This window comes from Fundulus heteroclitus, chromosome 5 (genome assembly GCF_011125445.2).
Source record: "Fundulus heteroclitus isolate FHET01 chromosome 5, MU-UCD_Fhet_4.1, whole genome shotgun sequence".
NCBI lineage: Eukaryota > Metazoa > Chordata > Actinopteri > Cyprinodontiformes > Fundulidae > Fundulus > Fundulus heteroclitus.
Window position 1 is genome coordinate 5,219,067 of NC_046365.1, and position 27,328 is coordinate 5,246,394.

Here is a 27,328-nt window from a genome sequence, read left to right on the forward strand (position 1 = left end):
TTTTTAGATCCCTGGTTTCATACTTCGCTACTGTGTGAAAATAAAGAAACTGTCAGACTGTGCAAATTTTTGTTTCAACTTAAATAACAACAAATTTGTCAAAAAACATTAAATACACCTTTTAATAATCTTTTTAACTGTATATTTTATTCATTTTTATTGCCAGGACATAAAAAATTTGCCTGAGTAAAATGTACAGAAATTGAAGAACTTATTTTGACTCAGACCAAATGTTATCTGTTTGAGGAAATTTCACTCAAATTTATTGTGTATATATTGAGATTTTTTTGAAGCTCACACCCCTTCTAGTATTGGGTTCAGTGCAATCTTTTGCTTTTTGGTTATATTTGCAGTTTTTTTTTTTTAAATCTCTTCATAAGAATACTGTGCACAGTAGGTAGCGGTTCGGGTCTCTTCAGCTGGGAATGTTTGTTCTGGTGCATTGCAGCCTTTTCATGGCGTTCATCTTTAATGTGCTTTTATCCACCCAGGCTGTATAACAGAAGCCTGAGTCCGTACTATGTGTCCTTGCCTGGCGAAAGAGCTCCTTTCATCTGTTCTGTCGAGAAGACTGGCATGCGGCACTGCTGGGACATACCTCCTCTCCATGAAAACGGGAACACCTGTTTGCTGGCTGCTCCCCAGCAGAATCCGACAGGTCCCCTCGGGGCCAATGTTAGCGGCTGTGTTAACTGGAATGCATACTACAATGTGTGTCTTTCCGATGGACAAAACCCAAACTTGGGCTCCATCAATTTTGACAACATCGGCTACGCCTGGATTGCCGTTTTCCAGGTAAACCACCCATTATCCTATTGAGACGGTGTCTTTCCCACGGCCAAAACTTAACAGATCAAAAACTTATCTAAATGGAACAAATCATAAAAACCTAATAAAAATCAATACGGTTCACCTTGAACCTAAAAATAAAACAATTAAATGTGGTTTATTAAATATAAGGTCTCTCCCTCCAAATACTTTGTTAGTTAACGAATTGATTTCTGATAAACAGATTGATTTGTTTTGTCTCACAGAAACCTGGCTACAAGAGGACTACGTTAGTATAAATGAGTCAACTTCCTCCAAATATTCAAATTTCCACATTCCCAGATCTGTGGGAAGAGGAGGAGGAGTGGCAACCATCTTTCAGTCTGATTTATTAATTAGTCCCAGGCCAATTAATAATACAGTTCTTTTGAACATTTAACCCTCAGTTTCCCTCATCCAAACTGCAAAGCAATAAAACCTCTTCTGTTTGTTGTTTTGTATCGTCCACCAGGCCCTTACACTCAGTTTTTGGATGAGTTGTCAGATTTCTTATCTGATTTGGTGTTAAATACTGATAAGGTTATTATAGTGGGTGATTTTAACATCCATGTTGACACAGAATGTGATAACCTTAGTGTAGCCTTTAAAACTATCCTAGATTCAATTGGTTTTGCTCAAAATGTGCATAAACCGACGCACTCTTGGCTCCATACTTTAGACCTTGTGCTGACATATGGCATTGATTGTGAAGAATTAACAGTATTTCCTCACAACCCTGTCCTATCTGATCATTTTTTAATAACATTTGAGTTTAATCTAACTGAGTTCTCCACCCCCAAAAGAGGGTTCCATTATAGTAGATCTTTATCGGATAATGCTGTATCAAAACTTAAAGAGTCTGTCCCCTTTTTAATATCCTCCATATTGCAGAAATGCCCTGTAGATGGCAGCAATGTTGTTTCTTCCAATTCACAAATAGATGTCTTTGTAAACGGTATGACTTCGTCATTGCGTTCTGCATTAGACAATGTAGCTCCCTTGAAAAAGAAGGTCATTATTCACAGGAAGCTGGCTCCTTGGTTTAATTCAGATCTGCGTTCCTTGAAGCACAATGTTAGGAAATTGGAGAGAAAATGGCGCTCTACACACCAAGAGGAATCCTACCTAATCTGGAGGGACAGTCTATTGTTGTATAACAAGACCCTTCGCAGAGTTAGAGCAGCATATTTTTCATCATTAATTGAGGAGAATAAGAATAATCCTAGATTTCTCTTCAGTACAGTTGCCAAATTTACCCAGAGCCACAGCTCTGTTGATCCATCAATTCCCTTAGTTCTTAGCAGTAATGATTTTATGGGATTCTTCATAAATAAAATTGATTCCATTAAAAATAAAATAATTGGCATCCTCCCAAACATGATTACCTCGTCCTCAGTAAGTGAGGCAGCATTGGAGGAATCCTTAGAACCTGCGCAGTGTCTGAACTGTTTAAAAGCAGTAGAGCTTTCTGAGCTATCTAAAATTTTAGCTTCATCTAAACCTTCTACCTGTATGTTAGACCCAATCCCAACCAAGTTGTTTAAGGAGGTATTCCCTCTGATCAGTGGTCCTATTTTAGACATGATTAATCTATCCTTGGTAAATGGATATGTACCACAGGCTTTTAAAGTAGCTGTTATTAAACCTTTACTTAAGAAACCATCTCTTTATCAAGATGAGTTAGTAAATTACAGACCTATATCTAATCTTCTTTTCTTATCTAAAATTCTTGAGAAAGTAGTTGCTAATCAACTATGTGAACATTTACAAAGTAATGACCTACTTGAGGAGTTTCAGTCAGGCTTTAGAGCTCATCATAGCACTGAAACAGCTCTGGTAAAGGTCACCAATGATATTCTCATGGCCTCAGATAATGGACTTGTGTCTATACTTGTCCTGTTAGATCTCAGTGCTGCATTTGATACAGTTGATCACAATATTCTCCTACAAAGACTTGAGCATACTGTAGGGATTAAGGGAAAAGCATTAGGCTGGTTTAAATCTTATCTGTCGGACAGATTCCAGTTTGTCCATGTTAATAATAAATCCTCCTCAAACTCTAGGATCACTTGTGGAGTACCACAGGGTTCAGTCCTTGGACCAATTCTATTTACTATATATATGCTTCCGATTGGCAAAATTATCAGACAGCATGGGATTAATTTCCACTCTTATGCTGATGACACTCAGCTATATTTATCCATAAATCCTGATGAATCCAATCAGTTACTTCGACTGCAGTCATGTGTTGATGACATCAAAAGCTGGATGACTTTAAATTTCCTGCATTTAAATTCTGACAAGACAGAAGTTGTAATCTTTGGGCCAGAGTCTTCAAAAAATAAAGTTCTTAATCAATCACTTAATCTGGATGGGATTAACTTGGCCTCTGGTAATAAAGTTAAAAATCTTGGTGTTGTTTTCGACCAAGACATGTCATTTAAATCCCATATTAAACAGGTTTCCAGAGTTTCCTTTTTTCACCTCCGGAATATCGCCAAAATTAGAAACATTCTGTCCAGGGGTGATGCTGAAAAACTAGTCCATGCATTTGTTACTTCAAGGCTGGAGTATTGTAATTCTTTACTATCAGGAAGTCCACAAAATGCAGTTCGAAGTCTTCAGCTGATCCAAAATGCTGCGGCAAGAGTTCTGATGAAACGTATAAAGCCCTTAATAATCAAGCTCCATCATATATCAGAGCTCTGCTTACCCCGTATGTTCCTAACAGAGCACTTCGCTCTCAGACTGCAGGTCTGCTGGTGGTTCCTAGAGTCTCTAAAAGTAGAATGGGAGGCAGATCCTTTAGCTATCAGGCTCCTCTCCTGTGGAACCAACTCCCAGTTTTGGTCCGTGAGGCAGATACCCTGTCTACTTTTAAGACTAATCTTAAAACTTTCCTTTTTGACAAAGCTTATAGTTAGAGTGGCTCATATTACCCTGAGCTATCTCTATAGTTGTGCTGTGATAGGCCTAGGCTGCTGGAGGACATCAGGGTCTAATTCTCTCACTCTACTGATTTCTACTGTTCTTCAGTCTACTGTTCTCCAGTTTTGCATTGTATTACATTGAAATGACTGTCGTCATTTCAGCTTTTAACTTTTTGCTCTCTCTCTTTTTCTTCATAGTAGGTACACCTGGTCTGGTGTTCTGTTAACTGTGACATCATCTAGAGAAGACGGCTCGCCCGCTACTACCATCTAATGTAGAACAGATTACTAGATCAATGTGTGCTTCTGTGCTTTTTTGTCTCTCTTGTTGTGTCTCTGCTCTGTCTGCTGTAACCCCAGTCGGTCGAGGCAGATGGCCGTTCATACTGAGCCCGGTTCTGCCGGAGGTTTTCCTTCCCATTAATGGGGAGTTTTTCTTCCCACTGTCGCTTCATGCTTGCTCAGTATGAGGGATTGCAGCAAAGTCATGTACAATGCAGACGACTCTCCCTGTGGCTCTACGGTTCCCCAGGAGTGAATGCTGCTTGTCGGGACTTTGATGCAATCAACTGGTTTCCTTATATAGGACATTTTTGACCAATCTGTATAATCTGACCCAATCTGTATAATATGATTGAACTTGATTTTGTAAAGTGCCTTGAGATGACATGTTTCATGATTTGGCGCTATATAAATAAAATTGAATTGAATTGAATTGAATTGTTACAAGACATTTTTCCCCCTCGTCATCTAGAGCTTCATGACAACAGAGCAGTGCTCTGGCTGCTGTAGTTATGCAAAAAACTATTTGCTTTACCAAGGGACGCTTTAGATGTATGAAGCTACCCTTGATTTTTTTAGCCGAATGCAGCTAACCGCTGCCAAGGCCTATTGTTATCAAAGGGTTTCTTATTATTCCATTGCCTCCAAGAACAGCTTTTTGGAGGTCTAAACATGCATGAAAACTCACCAAACTTTATCAAAAGTTGTCCGCTGAGTAAAAGATTTTAATGTCATGAAAAATGGGTGTGGCCAAATTGCTTTACAGCGCCGCCAAAAGAGTTGGACCAAACCATAAGCTGTAGAGATTTGAAATTTGGTATATAGGTAGATCACTCAAAATCATGAAAAAGCCTCTTGGCATTATGCCGTAAAACCAACAGGAAGTCAAAGGGTAAATTTTGGCCGTTTTTGACATCTACACCTCTCAAACATTAATTTTGAGCTATCGTCTTCAAATTCGCGCAGTATGCAGTCAAGGCCCTGGGGATTAAAAGTTGGGGGGGGTGACAATGTATAGGAAGCGTAGCCACAGCTTGAACATTACCTACTCGCCAAAACATTTGAAACGTTTTAATTCTCGTATAAAAAGGTTGAATTGAAACAAAAGCTGGTAAGATGGATCCCTTTCAGGTGCCCGACGATCCTTTGTGGGTCAAAGTCTGACATCATCAAAGTCACGCCCCTTCAGAAGAGGAAGCCACTTTTTTCACTTGATGCTTCTTTGACCTCCTTGACCCACTTTGATCAACTTGAAACTGCCTTAATAGACAGATAACATGTTGGTCTCAGATCCTTTGGAGCATAGTTTTCACTGGAGGGTGTGGTAACGGCGGCGTGGCAAAGTTTGGCTCTAATCTCCACAATTTTCATCTGATCTGCACCAAATTCGCTATGATGGATCTTAGTCCTAACCTGACACCGCCAGATAGATTTGCTTCGCATATCCATCTGGAAACTTTCCGTTGAAGTAATTTTGGGAAGGGGCGAAAATACTGGTTAGCTGATTGGCCTATGTTGGTGATAGACGGGCCAAATAAACCAATCAGATCAACGAAGCATATGACGTACTCGTCAACATGCTTCGTCGTCGCTCGTAACAGAGCCACGACGAAAACACAACCACAAGCCAAGCTACTCTTGCTGCTGCAGGTAAAGGCTCGTTAGCTCAGCAAAGAAATACTCTGTAATTCCGATAAAACTTGCTCGATAGCCACGCTAACGCTAGTTTCATCGGCTGAAGCCGCCATGTTCTTTAGACTGAACTGTCGCGCTTCTCGTTGCGTCACACCTCAACCTGCCTCAAAGCCAACGCTGATTGGACGTTCGTTTGGTGAACGGCTCCAAATTTTCTTTAACGGAGAGTAGCCAGACTGATCTGCGAGTGAAACCTTGAAAGCTCGCGAGATCAGGATGGTCTCACGAGGCTATCTTAGTCCAGGCCCCAAAAGATATGTAGTGAAACAAGTGGTGGGCATGGCCTAATCTCTCCACAGCGCCACCTAGCAACACTAAAAGAATCAGCCCCAAGCCACGCTTTGACCAAAGGATTGGGAAATTTGGTAAACATACATTAATTCTCAGAACCCACAAAAAAGTGTCTTGGACCGATGGTCCAAGCCCAACAGGAAGTCGGCGATTTTAGGTCAAACCCACCATTTTGTCTCTTTTACTCATATTGTATCAGAGCGAACTCCTCCAGCAGCTTTGGACTTAGAGACTTCAAAATCACTCAGTATAGTCGTAAGGCATTGGGAATCAAAAGTTATGAAAAGCTTTTTGATGCATCAAAGTATGTGTGTGTGACCAAGCCTCAAAATCTGACTTCTCGCCATAAAAGACAGAATTATAATAACATCCACAGTGAGGTTTCCTGCAGCGTGACACTTTCTATGAGTCATCTCACAGATTGCATTCATCTATCATTGGATGACATCAGTTTAGCCCCACCCTCTGAAATGATTCTTCACAATAACTTGATCTATCCTCCCTCCTAACTGGAGCAAGATGATTCTTCATGGTTGGGATATGCTGCTTCTCTTGCTTAAGATTCATTCATTCTGCTTTTTTTTAATATATATTAAGCCTTTGAGACCCTAATAATGTTTTTGAGATGCTGGTTATAGGTTATAAGAAAGTTTCATTTCTCTTTTATTGTTGCAGACTTTCATTTCCTTTTTTGACTTTTTTATTCACCAAATCTTCACATTTTATATGTTCTGTCTGTTTCCTTCAGGCTGTTTCTCTGGAAGGCTGGACAGACATTATGTACTATGTGATGGACTCATACTCCTACTGGAGTTGTATCTATTTCATCATCCTCACGATTGTAAGTCTATTTATTTAGAGTTTTGTTTGCAATCAAGATTTTTTTAAGCCTCACAAAACCTTAGTAACTGGACTAATTTGTAAAGAAATGTTTTTTGGAGATACAGTAATGCTTTTTATACAAAGAGATTACCTAATTGCTTAGTTAATTTACCTGAAACTTTAATGAAGCTTTCCTGAAACTTAAAGCCTGTAAACATTTGAATAAACCCATCAGAAGTTTCTTCCTGATTCAAGGGAGTGGTTCCTCTCCACAGTAACAACATGCTTGCTCAAGATGAGAACCACTGCAAAGTCCTTGGAAATGTTCAAATTATAGCTCCTAGCTCCTGGTCCTAGCTCCTGTCCCCTGGGCTTTCTTTAAGTCAACAGTAAGGAAGCTATTATTTGTGGGAAGAAAAAAATCCTCACAGAGAAGTGTTCCAGCAGGTAGAAGTGAAAAAACGGTGTTGAAACGCAGAACGCAGGTGGAGAACGACTAGACTCCAGGTTCATTATGACATCTATAAAGAGAGACTTCAAAGATATTACTTAAAACTGAAAAATGTAAGGGAATTTGTCTTCTGAGATCATCAACTAAAACATTAATAATGCTTGTGCCTTATTTGCCACGGTCGACAGGTTAACAAATCCCCCTCTGTCTGTGGCATCTGACCTCCATTCCACCAGAGCCTGTAATGAATTTGCTAATTCTTTGCTGAGAAAATCCGAAAGATTCTGGAGCCTATACATCCTTATCATGTTCAGAACCAAAGCTGTCTCCAACTAGAACTGATCTTGACAAAATGTCCCAATTCTGCCAAATAAACTATGAAAGCTTAGAAGACAGTATTCACCAGCTAAGTTACTCTTCCTGCTGCCTTGATGTTCTCCCCACAGCTTTCTTTAAGAAAGTCTTCCCTGTCATAATGTCTGATTTGACTCAGATAATAAACATGTCTCTTCTGTCAGGTGTTTTCCCCCAGTCTCTAAAAACAGCAATTATCAAACCACTGTTGAAAAAGAACTGTTTAGACAAGTTACTACTGCAGAACTACAGGCCCATCTCCAACTTCTCTTTTATCAGTAAGATTATTGAAAAAGCTGTATTTCAACAATTAAACACCTTCTTAACTATGACCAGTCGCTCTTACGTTTTCAAGTCAGGTTTATGTGCCCAGCACAGTGCAGAAACTGCCATTGTCAAGGTGTTTAATGATATCCATATAAATACAGACTGTGGAAGAAGCACAGCTCTGGTATTATTGGACCTCAGTGCAGCATTTTATACTGTCGATCACTCCATTCTGTTAGAGTGCCTGGAAAACTGGGTCGGCCTTTGTGGTACAGCACTCAGCTAGTTTAAATCCTACTTAAAGGACAGGGACTTTTTTGTATCAGTAGGTAACTTTACATCCCAGATGGCAAAAATCACATGTGGGGCTTCCCAAGGGTCCATCCTGGGTCCCCTCCTATTAAATATCTACATGGTCCCTCTAGCTCAGATCATAAAAAACAACATCAGCTACCATAACTATGCAGACAACACACAGCTGTATATTACCATGTCACCAGGTGACTATGAACCCGTTCAAGCACTAAGTAAATGCTTTGAAGAAATCAATGCATGAATTTTTTGGACCGATAGAGGAGCAATCAAAAGTTAGCACACAGCTTCAGCTAGTGACCACTGATCAGGCCCAAACTCTGGGTGTAGTGATGGACTCAGATCTGAACCTCCAAACGCATCTTTACAAGCTCGGCCTTTAAAGGACTGATGTGTCAGCAGGATCCTGAAAAACTAATCCATGTGTTTACCTTTAGTAGAATTGATTACAGTGTTTCACAGGTCTGCCAAAAAAAGTGGATCAGACAGCTGCAGCTGATCCAGAATGCTGCTGCTCACATCCTCACTAAGACTAAGAAAGTAGAGCACATCACCCCAGTTCTAAAGTCCTTACACTGGCTCCCTGTATCTCAGAGAATAGACTTTAAAATACTTCTGTTAGTCTATAAATCACTGAATGGCTTAGCACCTAAATACATCACAGACTTGCTGTCAGTGTATCAACCATCCAGACCACTCAGGTCTTCTGGCTTCAGCCTACTATGCATTCCCAGATCCAGAACCAAACATGGAGAAGCAGCATTTAGTTCCTATGCTCCACTTATCTGGAACAAACTCCCAGGAAACTGTAAAAGTGCTGAAAGCCTGAGTTCTTTTAAATCGAGATTAAAAACACATTTCTTTAGGAATGCCTTTGACTGTTCTAGTTAAATGGAAACATCATTAGTTTAAGTTTGTAGTCCAACTGTTTTTAAAATCATTTATATTTGCTTTTAGTTTCCATTTTCCGTGTTTTCCGTCCGTCCGTCCGTCTTCTTCCGCTTATCCGGGGTCGGGTCGCGGGGGTAGCAGCTTCAGTAGGGAGGCCCAGACGTCCCTCTCCCCAGCCACTTGGGCCAGCTCCTCAGGAGGAATCCCAAGGCGTTCCCAGGCCAGCCGGGAGACATAGTCCCTCCAGCGTGTCCTGGGTCTTCCCCTGGGCCTCCTCCCGGTGGGACGTGCCCGGAACACCTCACCAGGGAGGCGTCCAGGAGGCATCCTGACCAGATGCCCGAGCCACCTCAACTGGCTCCTCTCGACGTGGAGGAGCAGCGGCTCTACTCTGAGTCCTCCCCGGATGACCGAGCTCCTCACCCTATCTCTAAGGGAGAGCCCAGACACACTACGGAGAAAACTCATTTCAGCCGCTTGTATCCGGGATCTCGTTCTTTCGGTCACGACCCAAAGCTCGTGACCATAGATGAGGGTAGGAACGTAGATCGACCGGTAAATCGAGAGCTTCGCCTTTTGGCTCAGCTCTCTCTTCACCACAACGGATCGGTACAGCGCCCGCTTCACAGCAGATGCTGCACCAATCCGCCTGTCGATCTCCCGCTCCATCCTCCCCTCATTCGTGAACAAGACCCCAAGATACTTGAACTCCTCCACTAGGGGCAGGACATCCTCCCCAACCCGGAGAAGGCACTCTACCCTTTTCCGGTTCAAGACCATGGTCTCGGATTTGGAGGCACTGATTTTCATCCCGGCCGCTTCGCACTCGGCTGCGAACCGCTCCAGTGAGAGCTGTAGATCACGCCCTGATGAAACCAATAGGACCACGTCATCCGCGAATAGCAGAGACGCAATCCTAAGGCCACCAAAACGGATCCCCTCAACACCTTGGCTGCGCCTAGAAATTCTGTCCATAAAAGTTATGAACAGAATCGGTGACAAAGGGCAACCTTGGCGGAGTCCAACTCTCACCGGAAACGAGTCCGACTTACTGCCGGCAATGCGGACCAGACTCTGACACCGGTCGTACAGAGACCTGACAGCCCTTATTAAAGGGTCCGGTACTCCATACTCCCGGAGTACCCCCCACAGGATCCCCCGGGGGACACGGTCGAATGCCTTCTCCAGATCCACAAAACACATGTAGACTGGTTGGGCAAACTCCCATGCCCCCTCAAGAATCCTGCTGAGGATATAGAGCTGGTCCAGTGTTCCACGGCCAGGACGAAAACCACACTGCTCTTCCTGAATCCGAGATTCGACTATCCGACGGACCCTCCTTTCCAGAACCCCTGAATAGACCTTACCAGGGAGGCTTAAGAGTGTGATTCCCCTGTAGTTGGAACACACCCTCCGGTCCCCCTTTTTAAATAGGGGGACCACCACCCCAGTCTGCCAATCCAGAGGAACTGCCCCCGATGTCCACGCAATGTTGCAGAGCCGCGTTAACCAACACAGCCCCACAACATCCAGAGCCTTAAGGTACTCAGGGCGAATCTCATCCACCCCCGGGGCCTTGCCACCGAGGAGCTTTTTAACAACCTCGGCAACCTCAGCCCCAGAGATGGGAGGACCCGACCCAGAGTCCTCAGGCTCTGCTTCCTCAATGGAAGACGTGTTGGTGGGATTAAGGAGGTCTTCGAAGTATTCCGCCCACCGATGCACGACGTCCCGAGTCGAGGTCAGCAGCACACCACCCCCACTGTAAACAGTGTTGGTGCTGCACTCCTTCCCCCTCCCGAGATGCCGGATAGTGGACCAGAATCGCTTCGAAGCCGTACGGAAGTCTTTCTCCATGGCCTCTCCGAACTCTTCCCACGCCCGAGTTTTTGCCTCGGCGACCAGCCGAGCCGCCTGCCGCTTTGACTGCCGGTACACATCAGCTGCTTCCGGAGTCCCACAGGCCAAAAAAGCCCGGTAGGACTCCTTCTTCAGCTTGACGGCTTCCCTCACCGCTGGTGTCCACCAGCGGGTTCTAGGGTTGCCGCCGCGACATGCACCGACAACCTTGGGGCCACAGCTCCAACTAGCCGCCTCAACAATAGAGGCGTGGAACATGGTCCATTCAGACTCAATGTCCCCCGCCTCCCTCGGGACGTGTTTAAAGTTCTCCCGGAGGTGGGAGTTAAAGCTCCGCCTCACAGGGGACTCTGCCAGACGTTCCCAGCAAACCCTCACAGTGCGTTTGGGCCTGCCCGGTCGGACCAGGTTCCTCCCCCGCCATCGGAGCCAACTCACCACCAGGTAGTGGTCGGTGGAGAGCTCTGCCCCTCTTTTCACCCGAGTGTCCAAGACATACGGCCGCAGGTCAGATGAAACGACAACAAAGTCGATCATTGAACTGCGACCTAGGGTGTCCTGGTGCCAAGAGCACATATGGACACCCTTATGCTTGAACATGGTGTTTGTGATGGACAATCCATGACGAGCACAGAAGTCCAACAACAAAACACCACTCGAGTTCAGATCAGGTGGGCCATTCCTCCCAACCACGCCCCTCCAGGTCCCACTGTCATTGCCCACGTGAGCGTTGAAGTCCCCCAGCAAAACGAGGGAGTCCCCAGGAGGGGCACTCTCCAGTACCCCTTCCAAGGACTCCAAAAAGGGTGGGTAATCTGAACTGCTGTTTGGCGCATAAGCGCAAACAACAGTCAGAACCCGTCCCCCCACACGGATGCGGAGGGAGGCCACCCTCTCGTTCACCGGGGAAAACCCCAACGTGCAGGCACCGAGATGGGGGGCAACCAGTATGCCAACCCCAGCTCGGCGCCTCCCACCATGGGCAACTCCAGAGTGGAAGAATGTCCAGCCCCTCTCAAGGAGACTGGTTCCGGAGCCAGAGCGGTGCGTCGAGGTGAGTCCGACTATCTCTAGTCGGAACCTCTCAACCTCGCGCACAAGCTCAGGCTCCTTCCCCACTAGAGAGGTGACATTCCACGTCCCAAGAGCCAGCTTCTGCAGCCGATGATCGGAACGCCAAGGTCCCCGCCCTCTACTGCTACCCGTTGCACAATGCACCCGACCCCTTTGGCCCCTCCGACAGGTGGGGAGCCCATTGGAAGGGGGACCCATGTTGCCTCTTCGGGCTGAGCCCAGCCGGGCTCCATGGGCAAAAGCCCGGCCACCAGACGCTCGCCAACGTGCCCCACCTCCAGGCCTGGCTCCAGAGTGGGGCCCCGGTGACCCGCGTCCGGGCGAGGGAACACGAGGTCCAATAATATTACTCATCATAAGGGGCATTTTGGGCTGCACTTTGTCTGGTCCCTCACCTAGGACCTGTCTGCCTTGGGTGACCCTACTAGGGGCTTAAAGCCCCTGACAGCATAGCTCCTAGGATCATTGGGACACTCAAACCCCTCCACCACGGTAAGGTGGCAGCCCAGGGAGGGGTTTTATTTAGTTAATTTTTTTCTACATTTTATCCCAACTTGCTTTTATTCTGTTTCTGTTTTCCTATAGTTTAATCATGTAAAGCACTTTGAGTTGTCCTTGTACTGAAATGTGCTATACAAATAAATTTGTCTTGCCTTGCCTTATTGTGGGAGAGCTTCGCACTGCTGTGTCGATTTCAGACAGCCTGTAACTCATACATCATTATGCAATGGAAATGCACATGGATAATGCGAGTCGAATCTGGGCCTACAGCCATTAGAAATAAATTGGAACCAGGCTCCTTTCCTATCTCCTTCCTTACTGACTGCATTATTCTGACAAAAATACTCATGGTGAACACTGACGCACATCTGCTTTGACTGACGAGTCCTTACCAATTAGACAGTTTGGGATGCAGCCCACAACTCACTGCAATCAGCTGCCTTATAGATATCTTTTTACAACTAAGTGAAACTGAATTTGACTGTATTTTATTACTAGAATCAAATTAGACTGTTTGTGATTTAACCTGTCTACACAAGTAGATTGAATCAGATTCATTTTTAACAGTATAGGTCTATACAACACCACATGCATTGAGTCTGTTTGTCTTGTATAATTTCTTTAGATATCTAGTGAATGGATCCTAACGAAATAAACTGAATTGAATTGTACTCTTAACGTCTCATACAAGCTACTGATTTGTTGTTTATGTCTTGATGAAGCTTGGCTCCTTCATCGTAATGAACACGTGTGCAGTCGTTATCGCCACCCACTACTCAGAGGCCACGGAGGACGATGCTGGAGAGCCGCTCCCCGGTACTCTGAGTCTCAACATGGTCTGGACCACGCTGAGAAACTGGCTTGTGCAGCTCTACAGCAGGTCAGATACTAGTTACAGAATAAAATGAAGAAGGAATCTAAGCTCAAAAGAATGTACTAATTTAGAAAACACCTAAAAATAGGATAAATGAACCACTGTGGCAAAAGTCAAATGGCAAATTACACCACAGAATACGGCAAAATCTGAACAAAATAAGAAAAACAAAACCACCACCTGGAGCTCGTGACTATGAATTACCAAATATTAATTTAACGATTTACACTAAATATTCATTAAATTGTGGGTCTTTAGGCCAAGTTAAACTAGTTTTAGTCAAGGAAAACATCAGAACTGCATAAATAAACGACTGCATGTCAGTTCAGCCTGAAAATCCCTCCTGGTTCCTGGGTAACTCATCTTCATCTTATTGTTGTTTTAATCGTTAGTTTGTGCAACAAGTGGAGTTCCAGTGACAGCCGGAGCAGTGCAACCCCGTCCAAGGTGAGAGCACCAACGAACCGCCTCCACCAGATTTTATCCGCTACTAACACAGGGCAGACCGACATGACTCTGTCATCTAACAGATTCCATGCTGGCAGCCATTCCAGAAAAAGCTGGAGGTGATAGTGACAGGCCAAATATTCAACAGAGTAATCATGGCTGCCATTTTCCTGAACATCCTCTGCATGGCTGTGGAGCACCATAACCAGGTAAGACATTTTTGAAAAGTTGTTGGCTGGATGTCAGAAGAACAGCTGATCTGTGATTGTGAGTCCTCATAGAGTCACATTATTGTACAACTGTTAGGGATCATGATCATGCTGTTTTTATCTGTCTCTGACACGTCTTCAGTGCAGTTTCAAGCTAAGGTTTCAGGCCTTGTCTCATCTCCATCTTCATACTCTCTGTATCACATCCTCCTGCAGCCTCTCCTGATGACCATGGCATTGCAGATCTGTAACACTGTCTTCGCTGCTCTCTTTGTCCTGGAGATGATTCTCAAACAGCTCGCCTTCAGGTGGGCTTACTTCGAGGACTGGAGCAACGTGTTTGACTTTGCCATCGTCATTATCAGGTATGATCCCATGCAAGTGGGTGTCTGACCTGGCTTGTAGCATAGACTTGAGACGGGTCACTATCCAGTGAAACTCAAATAAACTGGATTCAGATTCCAAACGTTTCTCTGTTTCAGAGTTTTATGTGTAATGTTAACTGTAGAGCAAACTAAAATGTTTGTGCCTTTCAGTTTGTGGGAACTCGGAGCCCAATCTGACAGCAAGCTATCGGTGATTCGTGCGTTTCGAGCGCTGCGGTTAGGGAAGCTGGTGCACTTTCTGCCCTACCTGCAGAGACAACTGCTGGTGCTGAAGAGGACCATGGTGGAGGCGGCCATGCTCTGCTGGCTGCTGTTCTTTGGGATCTATCTCTTCGGGTGCATGCTCACACTGAGTCCTATATCTAGCAGAGCAAAGATGAGTAGTTTTAATTATTATCTGCTGTGTCCCTGCAGCATCTTGGGAATGCATCTGTTTGGTTGCAAGATTGAGAGCTCAGGTCCAGATTTCAGCTCCAACATCGACGACATGGTTGATAACAGGAAGAATTTCGACACGCTCCTCTGGTCCATGGTCACGGTGTTCCAGGTCAGAGTCTGGTATTAAAGTTGTTACCATTTTTGTATAATTTGTTGTATATTCATATTTATTTGTTCATATTCCTGCAGGTTTTGACTCAAGAGGACTGGAATTTTGTCCTGTACAACACGATGGCATCTATCTCTGCCTGGGCTACTGTCTACTTTGTTGCGGTCATTATTCTGGGAAAGAACGTGCTCCTCAACATCCTGGTGGGCATTGTTGTGGAGAGCTTCCAGAACCAGGTCAGAACCTGTCCAAGCGTTTTCTCCCTTCACTGAAACACACAGCTGCCTCAGATTTTCAGAAATGTGATTCATGTTGTTGGTTTTCTGCTCTTTGATCTAAAAGCCAGAAGAAGTCTTCCCACCTCCAGAATCTGGTTCTGCCACGTTGAACCCTGATGTAAGTTTGAACTTTCTCACACCATGAACTGTTTCACATAAAATGAAAACGCAAATGAAAAGTGTGGTTTGCATTTGTACTCAGCCCCCAGGCTGACAGGTTTCCCTGTACTTACAGCTCCCAATGGAGAATTTCTCAACCAGCTTTGCACGTCTACAGACAGAAAATGTCACCTATGCTTCTTTACAAAATAGCTCAGGCAGGCAGGCAGACAGGAGATTATGTGGCAGCAGCATTATGTCTTGCCACAAGTTTCCATTTAGATTTCAGTCTGAACTTTGACTAGGCCGCTCTAGCTTATGAATATGCTTTGATCTAAACCAGGGGTGTCCAGGTCTAGTACATTAGAGCTACTAGCCCTTCTCTAACACCTGAATGAACTGAGTGGCTTCCGAGATGGTCTGCAGTTTCCTTCTCAGGTATCAGGCATCGCCGTGCTATTAGGGAATGCTAATTCAGTTTAGCAGAACAAGTGCTGCACTTTTTTCTGTTAGGTTTAACACTCTCTTGGCTTCTTTTTGCCTCCCTCCGTGAATGCTTGGCGTCCACGTATCAGCAGTGCAGGCTATTATTAGATGAAAGGGGAGTGTTTTTGCAACACCAGTACCCACCTGAACAGTTCGCTGAGCAGTTAAACTGAATTTGACAAAGTCTTGAGGCAGATCATTTGCCTGAAATAAATTTTAACCAAGTTACTCTAATCAATTGAGGAATTGTTTCAGCCCTAGTTCTTTCATGATGCTGTTTGTTGCTATTTATTTATTAATACTAACATTAGTTAATGCACAGGTGAATTCTGCTGATCCGGAAGTCAAACCCAGACGTTAGATTAATGGGAGCTGAATAGAAATGCATGCCTCACTTTTGTCCATAAAATCTTTGAAGAAATACCATTAAGTTTATGGTTGTAAAGTAAGCAACTAAGTTCAGCTGGTCTGCATGCTTTTGTAAGGCTCTGTACATATTATGGCTTCTGATCAGACCCCACACCATATTCACCATGCAGAAACATTTGCAAACATAATTTTTTTTTCAGGATCCTTCAGGTACCAGCCTGGGTCCTTCAAACTCTGAGTCCAGCTCTGGTCAGATGCAGTCAATTCAGGTGGAGGAAGCCGCCGTAACACAGATGGACCAGGACCATGTAAGTCTGTGTGACAGGCAGCTTTCTAGGGCTGCTGTTGAGCACGTTGAGAAGCTAATCCTGAAAGAATGTTTTAAAGAATTTTCATTAGACATTTAGGGAAGCTACACTATTTAAAAAAATAATATAGAAAACGATACCAAACACATTTTTTATTTGTTTATGTTAACTATCATACGATTTGTGTCATTGTAGCCTCATACTTAATTTATTCAGATTTTGTTTTAAACACCAACACAAAGTTGTGCATTTTTCGGATGTGGAAGGAGAACGGAACATGGTTTGAAATTATTTAAATTTCTGTAAATTGTAGAAAATTTTGGCCCTAGTTCAGAGCCCTGAGGGACACCTTTTGTCGCATTCAAGTAATGTGGGAAAAGACCTGTGAGCTAAACACACTGCTTACGACCAGAGAGATTATTTCATTCATAAACAGCCAACTGCTTAGTCTGAGCAGCCGACATCTAAAAACTGCTGGCATCAGATGACACGTGGTCTACAGTATTACTTTATTAAGAAAAGTCCATAAAAGTCAAGCAAGGACACAGAGTTTATTCTATCCTGGGGTATAGTTAATACAGACATTAAACAGCCTCAGTTTAACACACTAGGCAGAACAGCTTCAAAGTTTTCCAGTTTTGTTTTCTATGCTGTCAGGAAGGTGAAACCAATGTCTCTGATGTGTGACTGTTTAGGGATCTATGGGCTGGATGAGGAAGATGCAGCGCTGGTGCAAAGACCATGAAGATTGGTCCCTCTATTTGCTGTCTCCACAGAACTGGCAAGTCAGAGATGCACACCCACTAAGACACAGAAATTCACTATCAGTGTATTCAGCACAGGATAGACCTGATATTAGAAGGAATTTTATAATATGCTGAGATAATTATTAATGCAACTTGACCAAAATGGAGCCAAGGTTAAATCGGACTGTGGCTCTGCATGGCTTAGCTCTGATACACATTCTCTCTCTTTTTCTTCTTCCATTCGTATAAAAACATTAAATTGTCTGTTACTACTCATAAACACTGAAACTTACAATCAGTCTTCATCTTCTGGACTTAGGCACAAACAGTAGTTAATTAGACTTAGACTTAGACTTAGACTTTCTTTATTGTCATTTTGTATACACAGAGTGCATACAGAACGAAATTTCGTTTTTCACACAGCTCAGAAATATTGCAGTAACTCTACAGGATACCTTGCAGTGAATTACAGTACATGATAAAGTGCAGTGATCAGTCGCAGTCACTTACAGGATAAAATTTACTTCCGGATAAAGTGCAGCAGTGAACAGTAGGCAGTTGAAATGTAAACAATGTAAACCAAATGTAGACAAATATGCAGTAGGGTGCAGCAGTGATTTAAAAGTGGACAGTTGCATTGTACACAGTTTTGCAGTACGTTTCCGGTTATGGTGCAGCATCAATTTTGCAGAATACGATACAATGTGCAATTTTGCTGTGGCTCCCCTGCTAAGAGAAAGGTATTTCTCTAACAGATAGTGGTGCTTTAAAGGTGTGGAAGACTGGGCGCATATTGATTCAGCATGGCTGTCCACTTAAACTGAAAGATCACCAGAATCATCATGACCCTGGCACTGGAAAACACTGCATGTTGTCTTCAAAACACCAGCACCCTTATGGGGAAACAGGATGGTGGCGGCATCATGCTGTGGGGAGGCTTTTTTTTTTTTAACAAGGACAGAGACTTTGGTCAGAGTTGATGGGAAGATGGATGAAGCTAAATATGGAACTGTCCTGGAAGAAAAAGGATTAAACCAAGCATGAAGGTTCAACTTCCAACTGGAAAACAACCCAGAACATACAGCCAGAACTACAATAGATGGTATAGACTAAAGCACATTCATGTGTTAGAAATCCAGACTTAAAAATGAATGTTCATAGATGTTCTCTGTTCGATCTAACAGAACTTGAGCTGTTTTGGGCAAATATTTCAGTCTCTTGATGTGTAAAACTGATGGAGGTCAATTAAATTAGATTGTGTTGAAATTGATTTAATGTTGCTCTATGAATCATTGCTTTTACTTTTACTGAAGACTTATAAAACAGCAAAATGAGTGTTTCGATAAATTTCCTGCAACCTGATAATCAGATTATCTCATTTAGAAGTAACATGATTGGTATGTTAAACAATAATTGCACCTTCCCCTTTAAAATAATCGTCTGTTTTGCCGAATCCAGCTGTTTTATAACTGGATTTGCATTTTCTTAGGTGGCGTCGATTTTGCACAAAGGTTGTCTCCCATAAGAATTTCGACATGATAATCCAAATCTTTATCATGATTAACTGCGTCACCATCGCCTGGGAGAGACCTTCCATCCAGCCAGACAGCATGGTGAGAGAAATTCACACCCACACCAGTCCTATTCCCACCCACAACACCAAACACCACACACACACTCACACACACACACACACACACACACACACACACACACACACACACACACACACACACACACACACACTGCTATTCATAGATGAGCTGCACGTTACGATCTGATGACCTGGTCCAGATGAGCGGTGCTTTGTGAAAGAAGTACCAAAACACACCAGCACCCAGACAGGCCACTGAAAGGAATCAGTTGTGTAATATAAGTTGTATTAAGTGGAGCACATGTTTCCCTCAGGAACGTCGACACTTGGATCTGATCTCTCATGTCCTCTCTGTCATCTTTCTGTTGGAAATGCTTATCAAGGTAAATTTACTATATGCTGCTTTTTGAACTCCTGTGGGACTTTAAACGGGCGTCAGGGCTTCTGGATCCCCTAGCATCTGCCTTGGTGCTCTGGAGGCCGGGTCTTTGGCTCCTCACAACTGCCATGCTTTTAATGGAAAAATCTTACATACACAAGCACATGCTTGCGCTTGGATTCAGGTAGATTCACTTCTATACAGAAAACATGAACATGAAATAATCCCAGCATAAAATTTGATAAAGCTACTTGCATATATAAATCAAGCGGAGTACTATGGGGAAAGCAGTAAGGCTCCACTTGTGAAAGTAAAATCTGTTGGGCTCTTTTTGGCATTAAGACAACAATTCTTATTGCCACATTCCCAGACAGGACACAAAAAAAAAAAAAAAATGGAAATGCTTCTCAAGGTAAATTCACTTTGTTTCTTTTTGAACTGCTGTGAGATTTTAAACATTGTATTTCAGACATAATTACAATGTAATTATGAGATCTTGTTTTTTAAACCAGATCTCAGCGCTTGGGCTGGTGTTTGGGAAGGGGAGCTACTGCCACAGTCTTTGGAACATCATAGATGGCTTGTTGGTGATCACATCTTTAGCTGACATCTGCGTGGAGCTCATGTCATCTGGAACAAACAGCTCTCTGGACATCCTCAAAATCCTGCGCCTGCTGCGTACGTTCCGTCCCCTCAGGTGCGTCGTTTATGTGTGCATCATGATCGTATTTCTGGGGATTTGTGCTTAACTCTGTCTGCGGACGGGTGTATTGACAGATAGACACTAACTTGTATGTGTTTGTGTGATGCAGGATGGTCAAACGAACACCCAAACTGAAGCTGGCTGTGGAGGCTCTGCTGGCATCTGTTAAACCCATGGGGAACATTATTCTCATTTGTGGCATTTTCATCTTCTTCTACAGCCTCCTCGGGTTGCAGGTTGGTTGGTGCGCACGCTCAACTGTCTTTTAAAATGACCCATTATCACCTGGACTCAGCCAGACACTTCTACGGTACTTTAGAAAACTATTGATGCCCTTTTAGGTTTTCAGGTTTTGTCAAGTTACAAACTGTAAAGATTATAATAGCACACAGTTGTAATCCTCCCAGTCCTTTGCCCTGGAGAAGCGGTCTTCTTTAATTGTTGACTTCTTAAAGTGTAACTCATCCATGAACCAGAGCCTTACCCCGCCCAATCTCATTCTTGAAAAATGTGCCGAGTGTAGGTAGCACCTGGTAAACCAGGAAACGTGTTGAGGGGGTGAGAGCTGGGTGTGGTCTGGGCCACTAGTAAAAGCTAAATAAATGTTAAATAAACTAACTGAATGCCAATCTAATAAATTGCTAACCTGAAATTGATAGACCACAAAACTCACCCTTTAAACTCCAACTTGCTACACAGACACAAAACGGAGCTGCTTTTTATAGTCCACAGCAGCAGAGCTGCTGATACCTCAGTTTCTCCAGATTACATCACAAAAACCTTTGAACCAATAGCAATATTGATGCGAAATTCAATGTAAGACCACTGTTTAACCCTAGGAAAGAGCAACACTGATGGTTTTAGACACAAAAGCAGGATCTAAACATGCACTAAATTATCAAAATAATAACCAGGATATGTAGACGGCACTATAAAACCAGGTTAACAGTTATTTTTAGCAAAAAAAAGTTGAGTTACCCTTCAAGTAGGAAATGATTATTGAGCCAGAAACTATACTTTAACACATTTAATCTAAACAAGCCAGAGGAATGATACAGCTCAGCACTGGACTCTCATATTAATCATGATGTAGGAAAAGGTCAAATTAGGAAGTTAGAGCACCAAACTCTTGGTTATATCAGTTTATTTTGATCAGCAAGGACACGCCCCTGCAGGTGTGGTTGATCCCTACCATGTTGTCTTTGGGATGTGTGTCACTGTTAGACTGTGAAATAGCATCAGCTCCAGGTTTCTTCCACATGACCATACTGCCCCGAGATAACTGTCCATTTGTTGATGTATGCCACATCTGTGATGTCCTCCGTCTCCGCGAGTCATCTGTTGTTTCCCAGTAACTGCTTTCCACAGCTCTAGCATCTTTAATCTCATAATCTTTAATAAAACTCTAATATTTGTTATTGGGATTTAATGTAATAAACCAACCACCATTGGAAGCTAAAGGAAAATCATAAAAATCTGAAAATTGTGACATGAATTTATATTCAGCACTGATACCCCTCTTTAAAACCAATGATAACTGATCACCTTTTAGAAGATAGTGTGGAAATTGGGCCCACCTGTGTGTAATCTTATCTCAGTATAAATCCAGCTGTTCAGTTTAGACCAATGAACAAAAATCTTCATCAAAGCCAAGGAACACAGCAGATAGACCAGGAATAAAGTTAGGAAGTTTAACCCAGAGTTTAGCTTGAATAAAACATCAACAATTTTGAACATCTCAGAGAGCTGTCTCACATCTCACAGTTGAGCCATCAGAATGGAAGAACCCTGAACTCACACATGGTCTTGGCAGAGTCATTATGTGAGGTCCAACCAGGACAGGGAAGATGTTCAGAGTTGATGGGTCTAAATGAGGAACCATCCTGGAAGAAAACCTATTAGAGGCTGTAAAAGACTCGCAAAAAAACTGAGACCGGGATAAAGGTTCACTTTCTAGCAGGGTTAAAGCTTAAACATGCTGTCAGAGCTCTATCAGAATGGTTTAGATCAACGTCCGTTCACATTAAGATGGTTAAGGCTAGGCGAGGCAAGTTTATTCATAAAGCATTTTTCAGTAACAAGTCTATTCAAAGTGTTATACATGAATGAAACAAAAAAACAGGAAAGCAAAGCATTACAGAGATAAACACATGACAGTGGAATTGTAGCAGTAGGTCAGATATATAAGACAAGTTGGACTACAAACTTCATTTAATGGCAACTCTAATTAAACTCAGGGTTTCAGGACACATGGATAAGTTTTTCAAGGTCCTGCAGAGACATTAGTCCTTTCATCCTGGAAATATTATTCAGGTGATACAAAATGGACTTTGTAATTGTATTTAGATGCTTTTGGAGGTTCGAGCCAGAATGCATCACTACACCTGATTACGGGCCTGATCAGTGGTTACTAGCTGAAGCTGTGGGCTAACTTTTGATTGCTCTGCTATTGGTCCAAAAATTCTAACTTAAATATTAAGGTTTGTGGACCTGTGGCTTGCTTATTCTATGGCAGTTTAGGAGAAGACTGTTTAGAATGAAGATTGTTGTCATACTTTTGATTGTCATCTGGGGAAGGATTATTTTCCTGGGTGCAAGGTTGAAATGGGGCAAATCTTTTTTCTATCTGTTTGCCTCCACATTTACTTCAAGTTGGTGAAGTTTCATTTCCATAACAACAATTTTTGTATAAGCTTCTCAAAGTCCTCTAAGGTGAATCTGATCTAAAATAGTTTTGTCCAACTTTTCTGTAGTTTTGGCAAGGAGATAAAAAGTTAAAGGCAAAAAAAGAAAAAAATCCAAGCAAGCAGGGAGCAGAGGCAAAAAGCATCCAAGTAGGCGGTGACAGAAAACCCAATTAATCTCTGGCAAAACTCAAAGAGTGGTATTCCTAGATCCTCTCTGGGCAGTCTGACTGAGCTTTTGTGCAAATAAGAATGAGAGTCACACCCCAAAGGACAGCTGGAACTGCAGAAAAGGATGGCCTGCACAAGGCCATCAATTGACACAAGGGGGTTGAATGAGAAATGCATGCTGCAAATTTCACATTTCTGTATGCAAAATCTTTTGAATACCAAGTAGGATTTTCCATCGGGTTTATATTAATGCTCTACATTGTGTTGGTCTATGACTATAAATTCCCATTAAATACAACAAAATTTGTAGTAGTAGTGTGTCAAAATGTGAAAAGGTTCAAGGTGTATGAATACTTTACAACTAGAGATCACTCTCCAGCAAGGTTAGTTCAGTTATAGGACACTAAGAGCTTTCCTATTTTGCTGCATCATCAGTATAAAAGCCTACGAGGTTTGAGGTAATAGTCTGATGGCTACGGTTGATTAAACTAAACTCTGTATTTATGTCTTCCCCTCCAACTGAAGCTGTTTAAAGGGAAGTTCTTCCACTGTGTGGGTGGGAACATAACCAGAGTCCTCAACAAGTCTGACTGTCTGGATGCCAACTACCAGTGGGTTAAAAAGGAGTACAACTTTGACAACCTGATTCAGGTAGGAACTGACCAGTAGGGAAACAAAGCTGAGTCACATTTTCTTTGCTGTTTAATACACACCAATGATAATTTGTGCTCATTATTCATTTGTTGGTCAGAAACGTCCTGTGTGGTAAAGCAACGCTTAAGCGACTGCAATAATCACATCCTCTGCGCTATTTTTCTTGTCAGGACATTTTTTCCAAAATAATCAAATATTTTGATACATTTTGATACAAATTTATGTGACAGATAAACACAAAGTAGTGCATAATTGTGAAGTGGGAGGAAAATGGAGTCAGTCTTTTCCATTTTGCATGTTCTTCAGAATTGATGTTTGCTTCAGTAAACATTCATTTTTAATTTACATGTCGGAGTCTTAATCAGCTTTAGGTGTGTATTTTGACTGGGCCATCCTAACACATGACTATGTTTTGATCTTTGCCATTCCACTATCCCTCTGGCTGTGTGTTTAGAGCTGTAGGATCATTTCTGCCCATGTCTCAAGTCTTTTGTTGCCTTCAATCGGGTTTTCTCCTAGGATTGCTCTTGTTTAGCGCCATTAATATTCCCACCAACTATGATCAACTTCCCTGTTCTTGCTAATGTAAAGCATCCCTACAGAATGATGCTACCGCCATATTTTGTTGGGGGAATGTAGTGAGCAGAGGATGTGCAGTGTTGTACTGGATGTTATTCAGTTGGGATTAGAGTAAATGGGGCTGAATATGTCAAGAACCGGAGACAGAGGACCCAGTATTCACCCAGACAAGTGGGATGAAGGAATAAGGTGGTTTATTAGAGTGAGATTGGCAAGACAGGGACAGGCAGGCCCGGTGGTCAAATAACAGTCCAGGGGCGATACAAAAACAGGCAGACAGACAGGCTGGACGAGGACAGGCAGATACGAAGGTCAGACACAGTCCAGAACGGTACACAGACAAGCAGAACTTAACTGGCAGGGATCAGGCAAATTTAAGTAATCCAAAAACAGAACAGGCCAAACAGGCCGGCAGTCAGAACAGGCAGGAAAAACAAGTTCAGGGGTCAGGCTGGCACAGAATCCAGGGGCCAATCAAAAGAGAACACTGGACAAAACTCACCAAAGGCTTGTAAATGATCTGGCACTGAACAAAGGAGGGAAGCAGGAATAAATATGGGAGTGCCAGAGGACGGCCCCACGTGTCAAGATGTCCTGCGGGCGTCCCGGGGACGACCCCGGCGTGTCAAGATCCCTGACGGGCGGAGTCCACGGTGGAAGGCCCCTGGCGGGGGGAGTTGACGGTGCAGGGCCCTATTCGGGTGTCGATGGCGAAGCAAACCCCTTGGCGGGCGTCGTTGATGAGGCAGGCCGCCCCAACGCAAAGCCAGTAGCTAGCCTGGCGTATGGCCTCAGGTGGCGCCGGGCTACAGGGTCCAGAGGGCACCAAACTACAGGGTTCAGAGGGCGCCCAACTACAGGCTTCAAAGGGCGCCCAACTACAGGCTTCAAAGGGCGCCCAACTACAGACGTCAGAGGGCGCCAAACTACAGACTTCAGAGAATCAGAATCAGAAATACTTTTATAATCCCAGAGGAAAATTGTTGTTTCAGTTCAATCGCCATAACAAACAAACAAACATCCTAAACATTTCAGGGGGAGATGATTTACTGAGGCCTTGCTGCCAAGGTCACCACACGGTTCGCACATGGCGCTGCCATTACTCTGTGAATAGAGGCCACAAAAAAAGGAAGGTGTGAGGGAAAAAAACATAACTCAAACTTTATCCTATAACAGGATACAGTTTGAGATATCAAAAAACCTCTTGCACAAAAAGCACAAATAAGACAACACACATTTAGCAGAAGGTAAACATTTGAGACCAGTTGTGTGTACTTAAGTTAATCAGTTTTAATGGGCATCAGTTATGTGTGTCTGTTTGGGTCATCGTGTTTATATTTCCGTGAACACTCTCCAGAGGCCATTGTCCTTGATGTTATCAGCCGACCAACAGTTCAGGAAGCATCCACAGGTGTCAGTGGGGAAGAGGGGTAGCCGGGGAGCGTTTCTGAGCATTCTACGCCATAACAATCCAGTAGTAGAGCTAGGGAGGGCAAATATGTTATTTGTTAAGCTGCACTGCCTTTCCTGTCAGCTTTAAGTCTTTTGCTGGCTCCAAATGGTGAAATCCAATTTTCAAAATTTTTGGGCTTTTCCGTAATTCACTTCCAGATTTTATCCCATCACCCGTTATCAGCCAGTTCTGGATAACGGGTGATGGGAGTTCTACTGAGTTCAACCACCGAAGCCAGTCTGTGTACCAGCACATCCAGCTTCTTGACTCTGCTCCCCCACCTTCCAGAACTGTCTGTTCACTGCCTTAGTGAGCGCGTCATATGCAGCCGGCAGCCTGATCAAGGCCAAATGGTTACCGACATCCACTGTATTTGCTGATACATCAAAAATCCACAAAAACCAATAAGTAGAAATCCAAGTATCCTGAATCCAATCATGCAAACATTTCAAAGTCCAGGAATGACAAAGTCGAAAGACACACCGTTTTCCATCCAAGAATATAGGGTGTATCACACAAAATGAGTCAAATCAGGACCGGACGGGTCCGCCTTTCGTTGCCTACCCGTCGAAAAAATTTGATCAATAGCATTGAGAGACCAGCTTACCAGATCCATGATTTTGAGAATTCGGTTAGTATAAAGAAAGTGCTCAGAAAGACAAGACATAGCAGCAGAAGCAGGAAAGGGGGAGGGGGTGAAAGCTGGTGAGGAGAGAAAGACATGACTGACCTCGAAGAGAGACTGAACAGACAGAGGGAGCCGGGCAACAGGATTCAGACGGTGCCTGGCTACAGAGTTCAGATGGCGCCTGGGTACAGACTTTAGACGGTGCCTGGCTACAGACTTCAGACGGTGCCTGGCTACAGACTTCAGATGACCCTAGACACTTGGAAACAAGTAGCCTCAACAGGAGCCCCTCCAGCACCTCAGACCAAGACAGCCTGTTCAACCACTTGGTAAATTGGCTGTCTAGCCGAAGGTGAGGGGGGTCCCCCACCTCATGGGCCGGCGGTCTAGTGGTTGAAACTCTCTCGGTGGCAGGAACGGCTGCCTGCATTGCACCCTCGGTGGCAGGAACGAATGCATTGCACCCTTGGTGACTGAAGCCGAGGCATTGACCAGACGCTCGGCAGCAGGAACATAATTTGATTTAGCAGTTGGTCCCTCAGTGACGGGAACAGAGTCGGAATCGCCCACTGGGCCCTTAATACCAGGGACAGTATCTGAGGCAGCTGATGTAACTACAGTGGGTGAAGATGGATGGTGATAAAGTGTCTGGAGGGCTACTCTGTAATACTCCTCCAACTTCTTTAAATTTACTGTCCATGTCAACTGAGTAATTCTGTAATGAGGCCTCTCTCGTTACAGAAAAGATCTCAATTTTTAAATATTTCTACAAGAAATGACAATAAAGTGACAATAAAGAAATGACAGTAAATGACAATAAAGGAAGTCTAAGTCTAAGAAAAAACCTTGGCTGACTCTGTGGAAGGAGCTGCCGGGATCCCAACCTGGGGGGAACTGGCAACCAGCTCCGCCGCGCTGGAAGGCGGACACACGATCGTAGCTGAAGCAAGGAATATTTCAGGCAGCAGAGAGTCAGAAACAAATGGCAATATAATGGACGCAGTTGTTTGGATAACTGAATCAGGGGTAACCTGACTGACAGGTCCATGTCGCCGCTTACGGTGTCAACCTGAACGGAAATGCTGCGGAACTGTCTACCAGCGGATCTGGGACTGCATGGACTCGCGCTGGCGGGCACGTCTCCTCCACATAATCAGGAAATAGGCAAGGATCGGGGATGAGATCTGGGTGAAGATC

General features: G+C 43.6%; 1 protein-coding gene across 4 annotated transcripts in view; it reads left to right on the top strand.

Moving 5' to 3' along the window:
- Positions 1 to 27,328, top strand: part of LOC105918388 (voltage-dependent T-type calcium channel subunit alpha-1I-like) — a 45,916-nt gene that overhangs the window by 5,497 nt on the left and 13,091 nt on the right. For 3 of the 4 annotated variants that reach the window (XM_036136759.1, XM_036136758.1, XM_036136760.1), the window contains 17 exons: positions 492 to 795; positions 6,754 to 6,846; positions 13,260 to 13,417; positions 13,804 to 13,858; positions 13,942 to 14,067; positions 14,284 to 14,432; positions 14,604 to 14,789; positions 14,868 to 15,000; positions 15,081 to 15,236; positions 15,343 to 15,396; positions 16,433 to 16,540; positions 17,236 to 17,321; positions 18,776 to 18,899; positions 19,195 to 19,263; positions 19,772 to 19,956; positions 20,072 to 20,198; positions 23,343 to 23,468. In XM_036136759.1, coding sequence (XP_035992652.1) covers positions 492 to 795; positions 6,754 to 6,846; positions 13,260 to 13,417; positions 13,804 to 13,858; positions 13,942 to 14,067; positions 14,284 to 14,432; positions 14,604 to 14,789; positions 14,868 to 15,000; positions 15,081 to 15,236; positions 15,343 to 15,396; positions 16,433 to 16,540; positions 17,236 to 17,321; positions 18,776 to 18,899; positions 19,195 to 19,263; positions 19,772 to 19,956; positions 20,072 to 20,198; positions 23,343 to 23,468 — 2,239 coding nt within the window. The remainder of the gene's footprint in view (positions 1 to 491; positions 796 to 6,753; positions 6,847 to 13,259; positions 13,418 to 13,803; positions 13,859 to 13,941; positions 14,068 to 14,283; positions 14,433 to 14,603; positions 14,790 to 14,867; positions 15,001 to 15,080; positions 15,237 to 15,342; positions 15,397 to 16,432; positions 16,541 to 17,235; positions 17,322 to 18,775; positions 18,900 to 19,194; positions 19,264 to 19,771; positions 19,957 to 20,071; positions 20,199 to 23,342; positions 23,469 to 27,328) is intronic. The other variant, XM_036136761.1, reaches the window with a different exon arrangement.